This window comes from Centrocercus urophasianus, unplaced genomic scaffold, assembly GCF_019232065.1.
Source record: "Centrocercus urophasianus isolate 14NV4802_14NV808 unplaced genomic scaffold, USGS_Curo_1.0 seq_11, whole genome shotgun sequence".
In the NCBI taxonomy this organism is placed as follows: Eukaryota; Metazoa; Chordata; class Aves; order Galliformes; family Phasianidae; genus Centrocercus; species Centrocercus urophasianus.
The window spans coordinates 34740055-34758547 of NW_024884253.1; the positions used below are offsets into that span (position 1 = coordinate 34740055).

Sequence of the window (18493 nt, forward strand, 5' to 3'; positions counted from 1 at the left end):
GCAGACTGGATTTTCAAGGAGAGCAGAAAAGAGGTCATCACTACAGAAAAAATGTCTCCCTGAAAATAATCAAGCTCTCCCATGTTTACCCAATTCAGGGCACCCCCTGCTGCCTAGTTCATGAAGTAGAATCAGCACCAGCTAAAATGGAAATTATTCTGCCTGCCTTCTCCCTGTATCCAAATCCATCACGGCTACTGTTGAATTGCTGCTCTCGGAGCAGTAAGGGTAACTGGGGAGGCAGTAATCTGATCACCCAGTTGCATGAAAAATTTAGACCACCACCAGTTTTGAGAACTCCTTGCTAGAGATCTGATGCAACAGAAGCGATATCCAATTTTACACATGTTACCCAAGTAGTCCTTGGAAGAGTAGGGATTTGAATCAAGGTCATTTGTACAATTCAAAACATGTCAGACATGCTTTTTTTGTAAGTTTGATAACCTGGACCAGTAAGGTGCCTCTTTTCTATGTTTGGCTATAGAAATAAGCTGGTCTCTAAGATGGTCTCTATCATCTTTGTATTAAGTGATAACAAATGTTATATCAAGCCGAAGGAAGAGGAAAAAAAAAACAACCCACAAAACTAAACCAAAATGCAGAGGTTCTCTGTACCTTTCAGAAGTCCTCCACATTAAAGCAGCATGCATGTTACACATGAGAACAGGACACCCTGTTCTTACTTATCCAGTAGATATTGCTATCTGATGAAGGAAATTACTCATACTTTCAATTAGCTTCTACCTCAGCTTGATTTTACCTGGGCTAAACATGTTGCTTCTACAATTCACTTAGTCCTGATGGGTCTAGGAAATGAAGGAAAAAAGATAGCAACTGAAAATATTCTTGTATTTGATACAGTGATACATCAGCCTTCCTGATCCTTCTAATTGTTCTACTGTATTATTTCAGCAGCACAATTTTAAAAATGAGTTTAAGGCTGATATAACTGATATAACAAGTAATGAGGACATGTTACCTGTGACAGCAAAATAATGTTACAGGAAAAAATTTAATTATTTTAAGAGGAAGTAAAATGTAATAACTGAACTGAGTAACAGTTCAGAAAAAAAAGTCAAGAACCAGTTCACTTGCATGCGCACTTGCTAACATAATTCTCTAAATATCTGTTCTCATCAGCTGCAAATTAAGCTTGGTTAGCATCCAGAAATGGACTAATAAACCTTTTAAATGTCTTATCTCCTTCACATCACACTCCCTCTGTTGACAGGCCACAGATACTTTTGAAATCAATAATTCCTTTCTAATAAACACTTCTAATAAGACAATACATACTAAAAGCATAAAGACAACTTTTCACTGACACTGCTTTACACGTGTATGCTAGATACCCAATGAAGAACACTTAATCATAGAATCATAGAATCACCAAGGTTGGAAAAGACCTAAAAGATCATCCAGTCCAACCGTTCACCTATTCCCAATAGCTCCCATTAAACCATGTCCCTCAACACAACATCCAGCCTTTCCTTGAACACCCCCAGGCTCGGTGACTCCACCACCTCCCTGGGCAGTCCATTCCAGTGCCTGACCACCCTTTCTGAAAAGTAATACTTCCTCATGTCCAGCCTGAATCTCCCCTGCCGTAGCTTGAAAGAAGTTGACACAAAAACAACCGAGATATTACAAACCAAAAGCAAAGAAGAGATGCACTCGAGAGACATTCATTCAACAATTAAGCAAAGGTTCCGGTGAAGAACCTTTTCCCAACACCCAACCTGACTCTCCACTGACACAGCTCCATGTCGTTCTATCTGGTGCTGTCACTGTTACCAGAGTGCAGAGATCTGAGCTTCCCCACTGCTACCCTTGTGAGAAGCTGTAGTCTGCTACAAGGCCTCATCCCCTCAGCCTCCTCTGCTCTGGGCCAAACAAACCAACTCAGCGACTCCTCATGCACTTTGCCCTCTAGACCCCTCACCATCTTCACAGACCTCTTTTGGATGTTCTCTAATAATTTCGTTTTCATCTTATATTGTGGTGCTCAAAATAGCTCACAGTGCTCAAGGTAAATCCATGCTAGTGCAGAGCAGAGCAGGATGTTGAGTTGTCAAGAGAAATAGATTTAAGTGAGGGTATATTCTTTTCCCCATATGCTATTAAGAATAATCACATATTTGATTTCATTCTTATTTAAGTAGAAAACACATTTCTTCATAAATGTTTTAAGAATGGATCAATCATAAAGAGCTTACAGAAATATCCAGATATCTGCTAAAATGATTATCCCCCAAATTAGAAGCAATAATGCTCTCTACATCCTATTAAATAGCCCCATGCTCTATTAAAAACATTCCAAAGAAGTCACAGACTTTTGAAAAACATATAATAAAAAGCATTAAATGAAATAATAATACTTACTTATTACAATGATGTTTGAGATGTTTTCTATAGCTGTCTTCTTGAAATAATACATCCGGATTACAGGTGGTGAGCCAATCAGCATCTTGAAACATAGGCTGTGAACTCTGGGCTTTTACTTTCTTGCCTTTCCTCCCTCTGGGCACTGGCGCAGACAGGCCTATACAAATCCCCAGTTATATCTCATACAGTCTGAATAGAAAAGCTCTCACACCAAACTGCATTACAAACACACATTTACAGCTAAGCATCACTGCTGTATTAGTTCCATTGTGGGCAATCAAAAACTGAACACAACATAATTTATCTGGAAATTGTGAATAACAAAATCAACCAAAACTACCATGCAAATTTAGGGGTGAAGATTTCAAAAATTCAGAGAACTATCCAGAAATTGGTGTCATATCAATATTTCTTCTAAAAACGCTCATGAATCTGAATGGCCATAAGGAAACGAGCTTTGTGACTTATGGCCATTTGAAAGAGCTTAACTCCAGCAGTAGGCGATACTTAAAAACTACGTCAGAATATTTATTCAAACTGCTTTATGAGCAAGAGCACCGCATTCTACGAAGCATCTGAGGGTGACTTCCCCTTTAAGTACTGACCCAGTCAAAGCCCACCTTACTCATAAAATCTGACAAGATCCTACAACATGTCAGAACAGCTATAGTTTAAACTAAAGACATAGCACAACTGAAGCAATTCTTTCCTATTTACTAGCATCATTATTTGATTGTGGTAGACATACCGGAATGATTAACCAAAGCTCGAGTTTGCCCATCTGCAGTTGGAGTGATCAGATCCCAGATGAAACTTTTGATATTTTCATCCCCTTTGTAATGATTAAGGCAATATACCAGGATAGTCCGGCAGATGGTTTCCACATCTTGTTCTGTTAGCTGACGTTTATAGCGCCCATGTGAGAGGATGTCAGTCCAACGACCCCAGCTACAAGAAAAATATGTTCAATACAACAGCTAGGGCACTGGTATTTTAATTTGTGACTTTCAATTTAACTCCTGGTGCCAAGCAAGTTAGGACCTCCTGTATTACCACTAATGCATTCTGCGTTTGCAGGTTACATTGGGGAATCCTGCTTACAGCACCTAAGAGTTAAGAATGTTTATTTTACAGAACAGGCAATAAGTTCACTGCTCGTAAAGCTGCAATTGAACTACACTCAAAATAATAAAGTACATATGTTTAACTCTAATGGTCCCAGTAAACTACGAACAGGAAATTCAGCCAATTCCTACAGTCATGGGATTTGGGGAATCAGTTTTATTTTGATCCTGAAATTCATTATTAGTGACTGTTGCACACAGCTTTCTAGAAGTAAAGCCAGTTCTCCTGAAGCCCATTGGAACAGTAGTTAAATACAGCTACTTGCTTGCAAAGAGATAAAATTCAGACTGGCATATCCAATGGGAAAGATAAGGCATCAATTAGTTGAAATTAAGTACCATCAAAACATGAGAACTATGCTAAAAAGCTCTTAATTGATTTGATTTCACAACCATACCAGTCTTTACAAATGCACTTTGTTATTCTCCACAATACTTAGAAAAGAAAGATGAAGTCTCAATAATTCTGGTATTCTTTACAATATAAGAAGCCAGAAACAAATATTCTGTCATCACAATGCTACATATTTTATCAGTGAGCTCGTATCCACTGTGTGGACGCTTTAAGCTAAGAAATACATATATATCCCTATATATAAAGCAATCTAAAATCTCACAGGTAAGTATAGATAGTACTGATGTAAAAAGCATACAGAGTGCATGTGAACAAGAAAAAGAGGAAAGAGTATTTACTATATGTAATTTACATATTTTCAGTTTTTATCCACAATCACACTATTTAATCTGTATATTCTTACCCATAAACCAACAAGTTCTTCTCTACCCTGAAACATTCACTTCTTGCATAACCCTGTGATTTGTCCTGAGGCCTACGGGGCTTTGTGCTAGGCTTTTCTTCAGAATCACTTTCCAGGTCTGAAAACTCCATCAGTTCATCCTCTTTGACTGCACTGTAGAGTCTGGTTTGCTTTCTTACTCTTGGTGTATCAATAACTAGGTTATTCTAAAATGAAAAGTGAAAATGCAGAAATTAAGGAGGAGAAAAATCTTCAATTTAAATGAACTGAGTACTGTCATAAAGCTCTTACCCTTCCATTTAAAGCATCAATATCCAGTTCAGCCTTCTTCGCCCACTTCTGCCAAAAATTAGGGTCATCCAAGGAAATGTCTGTCCTGTTCCCAGATGCAACAAAACTAGCCTAGAAGACATGAAAAAACATGCATTGATTTCTTAACCACACACTATAAAGATATCTATTTTCATTTGGAAGTGCAATGTTTAGGACTTCCAAAACAGCATTGTCAAGAAACAAAAAAAGGAGTCTATCAACTGTCTAACTGGAAATACAGATGTCCCAACAGTTTTGAGGAAGAAAACTGAAAAAAGTGTACTGAAAAGCTCAATTGACACTGAAGGCGATTCAGTACTACTTCCATCTATTGTGGTCACAACTTTATTATTTTTCCTCCAAATGCCAATGCACCTTTGCAAATGTTGAGCCTTTTCCTTCAGATTCAATAGTAATTGTGTGTGTTCGCCTTAAGAGAATTTGATCAATATCCTCTTCACAAAACTTAGACCCTTCATCCTCCTCGTCCATCAGAGCACCGTATGCTCCCTTTCGAAGAAGATCTTCTATTTCTTTTTTAGAAAGCTGTTGCACCTGTAACATGTAAGAGAGACAGTTGTTTTGTTGTTTTAACACTAGTCAATGTTTATATCTAACAACATAATGACATCAATTGCCTTTTTACTTCGTATTTTAAGAACTGTACTCCTAACATAATGTGGTGTTGGTCAATTAAACATTCATGCTGAAGTCACCTTTAAAAGAAGAATGCAAACAACAACATTCTTAGGGTGAAGTTATATGAGTGGTTTAAATGATTTAATAATTCATTGTCATTGAATCTGCTTACTTTAGCTCCAGTGACTGCTAAACTCCTCCTGGGAACATACTTAACTTCCTAACCTGAGAAAAGGCCCAAGCAAAAAAGGCTAAAGCACATGAACATAAACAAAAAGTATGGATGGATTGGCAGCCTGCAAGAAGCTCAAAAACTGTAAGAATCAACACTATGTGAAGTGTAGAATGATGAGAATGAATGAGAACTGAGGAAACATGATTCTACCTGTCTGCTTTTGGCAATTAATGATGCATGAGATAGGCTGAGCCAGTTCATGTAGCCTTGCCCTTAATTAACCCCACTTTAAAATATATGCCATATTCTACCTGAAAGCCATCATTCTCCAGCTAAGATATAAGCAAGAAATGAAAATGTTATACATTTATATGATTTGTTGATCATGCATCTTAATATATTAATTCTTACCCCATTTGTAGCATTTTCTCTTCCACTCATAGATTGTAGCACAGCCTTGTCAAGGCCAAGCTTCAAGCTAGCTTTGTCAAACATTTCCCTTTCATAAGAATTCCTTGTAATCAACCTGTAAATTTTCACTGATTTGCTCTGTCCTATTCTGTGACATCGTGCTTGAGCCTGATGAAACAAGACAGATACTCAGTTACAAGTGATAAAAGAAAAGAAAATCAATATAGAAAACTTACTTTAAATGTTATTACTTTCAATATAAATAATAATCTGTATGTATATATATATATATATATATATATATATATATATATTTTTAACTGAGTAAACAACAGCAATTTCTTTTGCAGGTGAACAAAATTTCACAGGAAATAAACAAGAAGTTTTCAACTGAATCATTCCTTGTAATATTACCTGGAGGTCATTTTGAGGGTTCCAGTCTGAATCAAAAATGATGCAGGTATCAGCAGCAGTAAGATTAATGCCCAAGCCTCCTGCCCTTGTACACAGCAGGAAAACAAACCTATCAGAATCAGGTCTTGAAAACCTGTCAATAGCTGCCTGACGCAAGTTGCCTCTTACTCGGCCATCAATTCGTTCGTATGGGTACCTGAAATAAAGATGCATTGTAAGGAGAATTTTACTGCAAATATTCTTATTTCTGGCATTATTTCTTTCAAAAATATACAATTAAAATAAAAAAAAAAAAAAAAAAATAATTAAAAAAAAGGGGGAAATATGCCACTGTACTCTCAAAATAGCTGCAACAAACTGAGTGACTGCTGTGTTGTATCCAACAACTTCTTCAGTGGAACATATACTATCTTGTCTCCTGCTTTATACCCTCCAGTAAAAATGAGGTTCTCACTGTAAGGAATGAAATAAATACTTGGGGTTAAGCAGAAAAACAATAAATAACTCCAAGAGTAACTGAAACATTTAACTAACTAGTAAACTAGGAGGAGTCATCAAAGCCTCTCGGAGGTCATTTTCTACTCATCTGAAAGAAAAACTTCAGTACTTGCAACTTGTAGTCAGCTTACTCCAGAAAATACAGTAACAGTTTGAATTTCATCCCGTTACAATAAAGATCACTCACAGGTTAAATACTGTGGCCACTGAGGAACGCACTGTTTATTTAGAATTGCATTATATTGTTGCTCTCACCGTCTTTGAATGAGGTAGTCTTCCAGTATGTCCAAGCAGCGCACCATCTGGGAAAAGATAAGCACCCTGTGGCCACCAGCCTTCAGTTTTGGCAGCAGCTTGTCAATCAGTACTAGCTTGCCAGCAGCCTGGATCATTGCCTGGAGCTGAAAATCTGGAGAGTCGGCATTGTGTGTTTCTTTAAACTCTTCCAAAATTTTCTCTTCAGCACCTGCAAAGATTGGACAGCAATACATGAACACAGCAGAGGATTTTATCAATAAACAATGAGCTTGCCTTCAATACCCTATAGAGAGTACAGGAATGCTTTAAACACTATGTGAATAAACATTTATAGAAAATATTAGTCTTAAATTTAAAGCAGACATACACACAAACACAGTGTAATTAAAAAACCACTTTGAGTATTCATTCGATTTTTAAGGGAGTAAAATCTTTTCAAAATAATTTCATATAATCATTTAATGAACACAATTTAATCAGACATTATGAAAGAAGATGAAAAGGTAAGAACTATTCCAACTGTTAAATGTCCTTTTCAAAATTCAACATGGAAGAAAATTCTTGTTTGAAAATGTAAGGAATACAAACCAAATTTGATGTCCAAAATGAAAGTTAATCACAAGCAAGACTTGGATCTACCCCTTCCATAACTAGCTAGAGAATCAAAAACCAAACTGTGAAAAAGCTGATTTCCTTGGAAAAAAAAAAAGCGGTATGAAATTGTATTTTATCATCTATTTAGATTTTTCTCCTCACTGAACATCTAATTTCTCCTCAGCTTTATGAAGCTGTTCAACATATATGTTCTTTCCAGAACTAGTCAAAATTTCTTTCTTGACATCCCCTTTTCATATGAAGTAAAAACATAGAAACAAATGTTCCTTGTACTGCACATTACCTGCTGATACAGAACAAGTTTATGCCTTTCTTATGCTCATACGCTTTTATCCTATTTTAGTGTCACTTCTACATACAACATATTATTTAAGCGTTATCAGATAACTATTCTTGGCTATACAGAAGACTAGGAATCTTCATCCTAAGCTTATTTCATATACAGACAAACCTTTTGAGGGGATGACTTTTTCAGGTCCTCTGATTTTTATTTGTTATTTTCTTAAAGAAAATGTAGCTTATAACATCCAAGATCAACACTACTTTTGAGTAACACAAAGAAAGGTGGGAGAGTTGGGGCAGGGAGAAAGAAAAGCTTACTGATAGGCATCCACTGAGAATCTCTCCCATATCCCAACTCTAACAAGATGCCTGTAAGCAAATAGGCAAATGCAGCCTCACTGTGTGATCACTGCTTCCTTACCTACTGTAACATGGTGTCTTAACTAGATGCCACCCTATGCAGGCTGACAGCTTCTTATTACTTGCACTGCTCACCTTCACAAAATTCAGTGCTTTCACCTGAAGGTACTTTTACAAGGATTCCCTGCACTTCAAGTATTACTGATCCTAATAGTTTGCACATAAGAAAAACAAACCCACATGAAAATAGAATTAGACAATCCTTCAAGCTATCCTTATTCATATTAGCCCACATTTTGCAAAACAGGAGAAATTAAGGCAGTAATCTCACTCCGTACTGAGCTTCGTCAATTTCAGAATATAATAAGCTGTCAAGTAGCTTGTATACAGTATGCAAACTCAGTATCTACAAAAACAAACCAACTAGGCCAACCACACCACAACAAACCTAGCAACAAGTCTTATGAATGATGAATTTTCAGTACTAGCATTTCGTCTCAGCATGATTCACTTCTATAACAGACCACAAACTCTGAAAATCTGCTAGTCCAACCATCCCATCCTAGCTAAAACTCATAAAAGCCTGCCTTTTCCTTTTCACTCCTACTTCAATTGCAACTAAGTGATGAATGTGTAGCATCTGTTACCCAAGTAAGAGGTATCAGTACCTGTTACACTAATTGAAGTAGTGTCCCGTATGCCTCTAACACTTCTTTTCTTGATTTTTATTAATGAATGAAAAGAAGTCTGAACATGTGCTTTCCTGATAGCAGGAAATCTTTTAGTTAAGAGAGACTCCTTGGGCTCAAGAGAGCATAAGGAACAGAGTGAGAAACCTTTACAGTGTTCACCAGTGTACTGTGTAGCATGTGTAAGTACAGAGGCACTGTTGTCTCTTGGAGTCAGAGAAAGAAGTACGATGTATAAATACTTAAGTGGTTGCTACGGAGGAAACAAGGAGTCCAGCTCTGAGAAAACCAATAGGACAATGCTTTGCCCATCTTGGCTGGAGAATACACAAAATGCAGCAGCTTCCTCTAGAAGTCTGCTCAAGGACAGTTCCAGCAGACAGCCACTCTCCTCTCAGCACCACGAAGCTAATCTACTGATCAAGAAACAAAGAATCACCACATTCAACTCCTGTCATACTACTTCCATGATACAAACTGCTGTGTCTCTTAACTGAAGATTACCTAGAACACTTAAGTCTATGTGAAACAAAACAATCTTCTACTTGGTCTACACATGCAAATACACGTGCACTGCTGCTTGTTTACAAAACCCTTAGATACAGCAGAAAATGAGAAGGGCTCCAAGACCTCTTTATAAAAGCCTCAAGTTTCCAGAGTTTGCTACTCTTCAGGAAAATACCACTGAACATTATGCCATTACAAAGCCTCTTGTCAGAAATAAACTTGTGTCATCACTGTAAATACAAAGATGTTAATTACTGATCAACAAGATAAAACCTAGGGCTCAGACAACTACAGGACATAAGAGTATTTTCTCTCCTGGAATTAAAAGAACTTAGTTGCTCCTTCACACTAATAATAGTTGGGATTTATTATTTCTCCCTTGCATCAAATCTTAACAGCACCTGCTGGTTTTTTGTTGCTTTTTTTTGTTTGTTTGTTTGTTTTTGCTGCATCCCACTAAACAAGTCCAAATGAAGTCACAAAAATGTTAAAAAGGAAACAGCTCAACAGACATCTCCACCTCCCTTTATTTGGGTTAAAAAACCAGTCATTCAAAAATACTCGAAATTAGTCATTCAAAAATACTTCAAATTAGTCATTCAAAAATACTTGAAATTAGTCATTCAAAAATACTTGAAGTTTTCCATATAGCTACTTGAATTTAAGCAATCTTTAACATAAGTTAAATGATACGAGACTTGGGAAAAGAAAAAAAAAAATCGTTGTAAGCAATGCTGCAAATGCTACTCATTAATTTCAGAAAACAAAATAAGAGAAAAACATTTACTTTATTCCTCATTACATGAGACAAGGAAAAACAATCACTACAATAAAATGAACTGAAAGCCAAGGAACATAAAAGGCACTGAGTTCAGAAGCTCATAACCTGAACATCCTGAACCGTTTTCTGGTAAACCCACTTATGTAATAGATTAACTTAGAAGCAAAGAACTAACAAATAAATTCTAACAGAACCACAAAGCTAATTTAATTGTATGTTCATCTGAATTTAAAAACTGAGTAGCCCACCAGCATGGTTGAGTTCAGGTACTTCGGAGTATCTCTATATCGTGCCTTTGGAATAATTACTTGCAAATGAAATATAATTAGATGCCATTTGGTGAAGCAGTTTAAGCATAACAAAAAATGTTAAAAAAAAAAAAAAAACAGCAAGCACTGCAATATGGAAGTCACACAATAAAAACTGCAATCACATATGGCTTATGATAAAACAGTCTTTCACCATGAAACTCGTAACTAGCATGAAACCAGCGACAGCATAAATCATACACAGTAACAAAGAGGAGATGGAAAACAAGGAACTAGTAGCATACAACTACCTACAGAAGCTTATGCTACATCTTCAAAGGGAAGATTTGATCTGACCAACACATACACAGTTCAGCGTACTTCAGAGAGCTGGTTCATCACCTAGTGTTTGCCATAGATAGTCCTGATTGAAAACCAATAGCAGCATCATAATGCAACAGAGTATTCACTGTTGAAATCTAATATAGCATTCACATAGACCTTTTTCCAGTCCAATTAAATTATGAAAATGAACTGACTACACATGTCCATAAAAGCACGTCTCAGTCATTTCTTGACTCACTACTTTTTTTCAGAAATGTTTAGTACTCTCTCATAGTACCCTGTGGAAGACAACAAGTAGTAGCTAACCAACTATGAAGAAAAAAAACCCATCATTTATACAGCAGCATCCAAGAACCCACATGATAACTGAAGTATTCTTTGTAAGAAGAACAGAAAGAAAAAATTCTAATACTAATATGATACTAACACCAACTCTGACAGGACTAGCAAGCCTTGAAAAGAGCAGTACAGATGTTTTCAAAAGCAATGCTGTCCTGACTAGCAGATTTCTAAACATAAGAGAACCTAAGAGGTTTTGTCACTATTCTAATTTAAAAATACATAAATAAAAATACACAGTATGTTCACTCAGTCACTTTTGCTGCTTTCAGCATACCAATTCTATGGAAAGAAGAATTAACAACTATGCCTCGAAGAAACTAGAACAACATTTTTAACACACTGAGCAGTCTTAAAAATACTTCCTGAAAAGATGATGATGTAACTTACCATTAATAAGGTACGGATGATTGCAGCATTTTCTTAGTTCCATCATAGTGTTTAAAAGATTAGGTACATTTGCCTGACCTCCACCCTTTGAGAGAAACGCAAAATTCTTCTCAAGAATAGCACGATAGTATTTCTTCTGAATATTCGTCAGCTCAACTTCAATGATGGTTTCCTCTTTGGGGGCCAGGTTCTTTTCCACATCCTCCTTGAGACGTCTCAGCATCATTGGCTTCAAAATAGCTTGCAGTTTCTGCACCTAGGAGACATTAAATAAACAACAATCAAAGCTCTAAGTCTTCACATATTTATTTTTTCTATTTCTAACGTTTCCTTGATTCTGAAGTCCCCCTCTCTTTATTTATTTATTTTTTTTTTAACTCAGATCACAAGTAGACAGCATTTAAGCCTTTTGTCAAGGGCCTAGAAAATGAGATTTCCTTGTTAGCACTGTGACATAAATTTCTGAAGTCAATGTTTAGTGAACACCACTTCTGTTCAGTGCATGTCATTCAATGATCTCCCTTAGAACCATCCCTCTAGACAAAGGCAGTACTGCACACCAATTGTGCAGAGCTAACCCTAAGTAGGCAGAGCTCAGCAAATCTGACTGTAAGAACAAGTTTTAGAGTAACTTGTAACCACTAAATACAGTGAATTACACTGTTTTTCTCTTCAGATGTCTGCTCCTAATTCTTCTTGCTTTTAGATATTTCTTAGACATAATTTAATTTCTTTTGACATTTGCCAAAGCAGAAAACTACTTAGGCCTGTTCTCAAAACGAACATTCCATATTTCTGTAATTTTTTTTAAATGCTTTTTTTTTTTTTTTTTTTTTTTTTTTTTTTGTCTCCAGGTTTGGCAACATACATTTTACGAAGCAAAGGGAAAATGTCCATTTTCCTTCTATAAGGTTTGCTGAGTTTGGTCAAGTCTTTATGATGGCCTTTACACAAAAACTCAAGCATACTCCATACACATATAATGAGCTGGCATTAAGGTTGTTTTTAAAAGTTCCATCTCTCATCAAACTACAAATCAGCTCCGAGCTAAAGAGCTGAAATTTACCCTGAAATTGATCACCGTCTCCTACTAGGGTGCTGTGTAACAGAAACAAGAACAAAAGCAGCTTTCTCCTGAATTCACATAATTCCTATAGTAATAGCGCAACTTCAAGAGAAAGGAGATAAATTAGTCCAGAGAGATGAACAGTGAAAAAATCACATGGAACAGGACTGCAAGGAATGAAGGAGAAAACCTAAACTGCTAACATATCATCTCTTTCATCGTTTAAAAGAAAAATCAAATTTCAAAAGCGATGTATTCACAAAAACAACACTTCTTCCAAAACTCGTTGCCCAAGCAGTCCAGGTTCCAAATCTGCTGACGACTCAAGGCATTATTTTAGTTATATTTTCACTTACAACATCAAAAATTTCCAGTTCTGCTCCGCTGACATTTTGAGCTGGCCAGACAGAAGCTATGTTGAGAGTTAGGATATATTAACTCCAGCTCAAACACTATATTAACAGGAGTACATGGCTTCTGGATCACAGTTGGCTCACTTCCAATCAGGTCAGAGTCCAGGCTGACTGACATGCAACTGCCTGCACAATCTGTGGAAACGTACCCTTACGATTCCCGCAGGACACGCAGCGATTGTCCAGACGGTAAGGGGCTGGGAAAGAATCGGGTGGTTTTTGGGTTTGTTTTAAATTTAGACAATTACCTATAATAGAGATAATCTCAAAGAAAGTTAACCACTTCAAGCTCTCAAAAGTAAGAAATTCAAGAAACTAGGGAGTTTTCAGACAGAACCAAGACAAAGTTGTACACAAAAACACACGCAGTCACGAGGTTAGATTACCACAAGGTGCAAAGAGCCACATTAAGGTGCCTAAATTAAGATGTCATGCCTCAGCTAAATCCTATGAGTGATTTTACAGTAGTTTAACTGTTACCTATTTACTTTTAAAAACATTTTCATACATAAATGGGAAAAAAAAGTTTTGTATATGACCGTCATTTACATTTGACATTTAGAACGTGTAGCATTAAGGGTTTTCATTTTGCTTTGATTTATGCATTTCTTTTATTGGACAGCTTGAGAAATCTCAGTTCTTGAGTCAGTCAAGAAAGCATCTCCCTCTGGTTGCTGCTTGAAAACTAGATTTCAAATGTGTTTATTTGCACTGAAGTCATTGATAAAACTCAGATATCCACTCCACAGAAACTACAACCCCTTTACTCTGATACTGACAGTCAAAGAAGAGAACTCAATTCCTTATGATCAATTGTCAAAGCAGCATAAACAGTTACAAGTTAAAATGAATTTTAACCAAAAGCAAAAAGAACTCGAAATGAATTCCAACAAAGCAAAAATAAGGATAAGTCCACTGCAGTCATCTAAGAAGAAAACAGATATTACCTGTAAAAACAAGCAATAAAGTTCAGATACAATGGAATGATTAAATTCACAATATCTAAACAGAGAAGTATGTAAGGGCAGTCTACCTGTTCTTCAGTTTTCAGATCCCCAAATTCTTGCATGAACGTGGTTTCGGATGGGAAGCGACCTGGTTCCAAAAAGTGAAGCAAGCTAAATAGCTCTTCCACTGTATTTTGCAAAGGAGTTCCAGTAAGCAGCACTTTATGCTCCTGAAAGATTAAGACAGAGTTGCCTAGAAATCCATTTAAATCCATTCTTTTTTTAATACATAGGTATAATCTCTGTTTTCTTTTTGCCTCAACTTTATATATAATTATTTTTCAGGCATTTATAAACTAGTGTTTTGGTCTTCCTTCAGTTAGCTCAGAAAAATACTTCACCTCTTCAGGTGCTCACAAAGCAGAGTATGAAACTGACAGAGATGAAAGGAGAAGTTGCATGCTGCTTTAGAGGAGGCACCCAGAGAGGTTAAGCAATGAGCCCAAGATCAAACATGAATTTAATAGCTGAGAAAGAACTGAAGTGACAAGTCCTGTTCCTCCATCTATAGCCATAACTGTAAGCTCAGCTTTTCTTTAATAGTAACTATAATAAAATTAAGTTCTATACAATATTTTTAGTAACTTTCTTTCATGAAGCTTCAAGACTTCTTCAAGAAAAATATTATTTAACAATGAGGAAAACAAAATCTGAAAGCAACCTACAGGTCACTAGTGCTAGTGTAAGACAATGTTTATTTTTACTGGTTTTTGAATTCCAAGTATTAACTTAGCTTGACTGCATTCATACTACAGTTTTAAAGAATCTTCTGACCAATAAAATAGTGAATAGCTTTAAATTCATCTTCTCAATCTTCTCATTATTCTTTGTATGCTTAGTATTACATATTTCATCCATACAATGTGCATATATATTTATGAAAACATCACAAATCAACTCATATTTCCCTTCTTTTTAATCTCTTCCATAACCTGAAAGCAGTTCCTTACGGCCACACAACAAATTAACATGAGAGCTGATTTAATTCAGATTAATTTAACTCTCACAGATGTATTTAGTCAGCAGTCCACATTATACCTCTAAATAAATGTCAAGGTAAAGAAGAGAAACTGAAGGACAAGTGATTACAGAAGTCACATGAGAAGTAAGAAGGGGAAGAAAAAACCTGTCAATTCATCTAAAATAATACATATAACTACAGGTTTAAATTAATGAAAAGCCTGATGAAACATCAGCATACCAAAATCCAATGTATGAACGTGCTTCCAGTTGATTTAAAGATTCTCAAGATGCATTCTCTCACTCTTCTTAACATTTAATACTTAAGAAGCAATACTTTTAGTTTGTGGTGAAACTGCAAATTGAGACTAACGAAAATGCAGAAAATGCAGATTTATTTATTTTAAAAGATGTACACACTTACCAGATCCATCATCTTGAGTCCTTCCAAAAGCTTACAATTCCTGTTTTTCAGCCTGTGGGCCTCATCGATTACCACACAACGCCATGGAATGTTTCGAAGCTCGGGGCAGTCAGTCAAAATCATTTCAAATGTTGTGATAATAGCATGGAACTTGTAAGAGCCTTTTATCACACGACCCTAAAAAGGACAAATGTTAGAGTAAACTGATTGTCAAAGAAAGAAAGTAAATTTGTTTCATCTTCAGAATTCACTATGTAAAGAAAACCCAGAACAGTACAATGGGTAAATTATTTTAAGCAAATGAAGTCACTCTTGCTGACTCATTGAAGGAGGGTAAATGTCTAACTTTACTACTGGTTGATACCAAGCTAGCTGTGTTATTTTTCCTGCAAAAAGGCTCACAGAATCACTGCATATTCATTATACAGCTAAGACCAATGGGAGGAAGTTCATCAAGAGCAAATCCCTGGTCCTGCACTTGGGCCACAACAACCCCAAGCAATGCTACAGAGTGGCTGGAAGGCTGTGTGATTACATGATTACAAGTATTTCAGCTACAATCTGAATGAGTAAGCAACAGTGTATCCCTGCAATATTCAAAATAAGTTTTGCAGTCTTTGTCAAGGGAATTTGTTTTGTTTTGTTTAAATCAAGGAAATACATCACAATTCTCCCAAAACAATTTCAATAACCCTGAAGTACATTAAAGATTCACTGTCCTGACCATTAGAATATTCTGCTCTCAACAGTTGTGTTTTTTTTTTTTATTTTTTTTTCTGATGAACATCAAGTTTCACCCACAATTACAGCAAGCAGCTTTGAAAAGAAGAAAAATGCTGAACTTATAAACATTTTCTCAATATTTTTGAGAACTTGTTTTAAGGAAAGTTCAACACTATGATTAAATGCCCGACATCTTCTTTACTAATTACTGTTAGCTAAAGGTCTTATTAGGGCTACTATTATGCTTCAGAAAAACCCTGAACAGTCTTCAGAAGAGATCACAAAATGAACACTGTATTGATATTGTGTCATATTTCTTTCTAATCTTGTTCAAATAAATACACAACCAGGTATCTCAAGCGACACATGCTCTGCACAAAACACCTGTTTTTGAAAAGACTGGCATCATACAAGTTCAAAGCCCATCCTGCTTTGAAAACTGTGCATGTTGTAGGTTGTGCATCCAGTAAATTTCAAGAGAACAGATATTTTACAGTGAGATGGCCATCTTTCCTTTTAAATATGTGCAAGTCCAAATCCTCCTGTAAGTGACCTGTATATAATCCTCTGCAAGCTGCGGTGATCAGAATTGGCTTCAGACTCTTTGAAAGGAAACCTGGTATCTTGAAGTCAGCAATATATCAGCATATGCATATCAAGAGTACCTCAGAGGAAGAAATTATCTGTTCAACAGTGCTTTTGCATGACATATTCTAGAAACATTTATCTTCTCAGGGGATTAAACAATTGTAATCTAACAAACAGCAGATGAAGATACACCAAGTAAGCAACTTAGAAAGATAGAGAAGTGAAGCACTGTGATCTTTTCAAGAACAAAATATAACTGCAAAAGATACGAAAATGCAGCCTAGGAGATTCTTTCAGTAGCAGGACTGCCATAGGCAACCTCATGACTGGCAAACAGTGCACTACAAAAATCATCCTACATAAAGCAATAAAAGGGATCCCAATTGCATATTTAGAGCTCAGTGAGACAGCACTGTCTGTTGTATTGAAGTGAGCGATTATAAGAGATCTTCTGAAGGTAAATTTTACAGTTTGGGGCCTTGAGGACTTAGGATTCTTTTCCCATACTTTCAAGTAATGCTACTCCTGTCATATTTGAGAAATGCAGAAGCAGAAATTATCAGGCAAGTGACCTACAGCTTTTTCACAGTCTTAGACAACGAGGAAGTCAGTTTACCCTGTTTCAGTGTGGCATCCAAATGAAGTTCTCTGATGACAGAAACAGAGGAATTTCACATCAGTTTACTCAGAGAACATATTCCTCTTGAAGTAGGTTCTTTTAACAGGAAAGAGTTTCCTGTTCTGCATGGAAAATTCTAGAATTAACTAAAACAACAGAGGCAGCCCAAATGTGCAACAAGTAGATGTGATTATAAAAGATGGGTTACACTTAGGTTGTATTACCTCTTAGAGAACACAAATAGACAAAGATCAGTGGCTGTGTATAAGAACACAACTACTAAGATGATGACATTTCACCAGAAGGGACACTAGAAGGTTAACGTGGACTTTTCTCACTAACCTCAGACTCCATATTGATGAACTGAAGAGCAGATGTGAGGAACATATATATTTACTAATTATAACAGTGAGGCACCTGGAAAAAAATTCTCATTCATTCCATAAAGCACACTTTGACATCTTCGGTAAAAGAAGGAGACCCTATAGGTGAAATATCACCTTACACTGCTGTCTGCTAACCATAGCTCTGTAGCTTCTCAGAAAGGAAGAAAATAATGCAGGCAAGAAAATATTCTATTAAATCAACACCCACAAAGTCCAAAAAGAATAAATCACATAAACTAGAAAAAGTTCTGAATATCAGTAGCATTATTTCAGTTAAAATCAGCCACGTACAAGGTATCCTGTCTCTACAAATGAGCCAAGTGCTTCTCTTCGCCATCATTACACTGCAAAGCAAAATTCTCTCAAACACACCTCAAACTCTATTGCAGGGCTCTGCCCTTAACTTTTTTGGCATACATAGTTTTCCCAACCCTACAACAGAACTTTCAGAGTTAGGATACCAGAGAATAGCATTTCCTTTTTTTGGTATTCCATCAAAGGAAGGCTTCTGGTAGGACCTGTCAGTTTAACTGCTCAAGAATCTGCTCAAGAATACCAGAATAGGCTTCTTTCCATAAATGTCACAAACAATAAAGCAGGAAGGGATATTAAGGAAGTATTTCTAGTCACATGATATTCTTCGCATCAAAATCACACCACTGAAAAAATTTGTTATCAACTACTCTCCAGGTTTTCACAACATCTTGATTGGTTACTGGTGCTGATTCTGAAATCCAAACTACTGCAGATGGGGTAAGGGCTTCTCATGCATGCAGG

The 18493-nt window shown here is 36.3% G+C and overlaps 1 protein-coding gene across 6 annotated transcripts in view; it reads right to left on the reverse strand.

Annotated features, from left to right (window-relative positions):
* Positions 1 to 18493, reverse strand: part of CHD7 (chromodomain helicase DNA binding protein 7) — a 128821-nt gene that overhangs the window by 15363 nt on the left and 94965 nt on the right. For all 6 annotated transcript variants that reach the window (XM_042808975.1, XM_042808974.1, XM_042808976.1 and 3 more), the window contains exons 13-23: positions 15401 to 15577; positions 14043 to 14186; positions 11531 to 11786; positions 6972 to 7182; positions 6219 to 6414; positions 5805 to 5972; positions 4955 to 5134; positions 4559 to 4669; positions 4268 to 4473; positions 3134 to 3333; positions 2383 to 2542 (exon numbers count right to left, since the gene is read on the reverse strand). In XM_042808975.1, the coding sequence (XP_042664909.1) occupies positions 2383 to 2542; positions 3134 to 3333; positions 4268 to 4473; positions 4559 to 4669; positions 4955 to 5134; positions 5805 to 5972; positions 6219 to 6414; positions 6972 to 7182; positions 11531 to 11786; positions 14043 to 14186; positions 15401 to 15577 (2009 nt within the window). The remainder of the gene's footprint in view (positions 1 to 2382; positions 2543 to 3133; positions 3334 to 4267; positions 4474 to 4558; positions 4670 to 4954; positions 5135 to 5804; positions 5973 to 6218; positions 6415 to 6971; positions 7183 to 11530; positions 11787 to 14042; positions 14187 to 15400; positions 15578 to 18493) is intronic.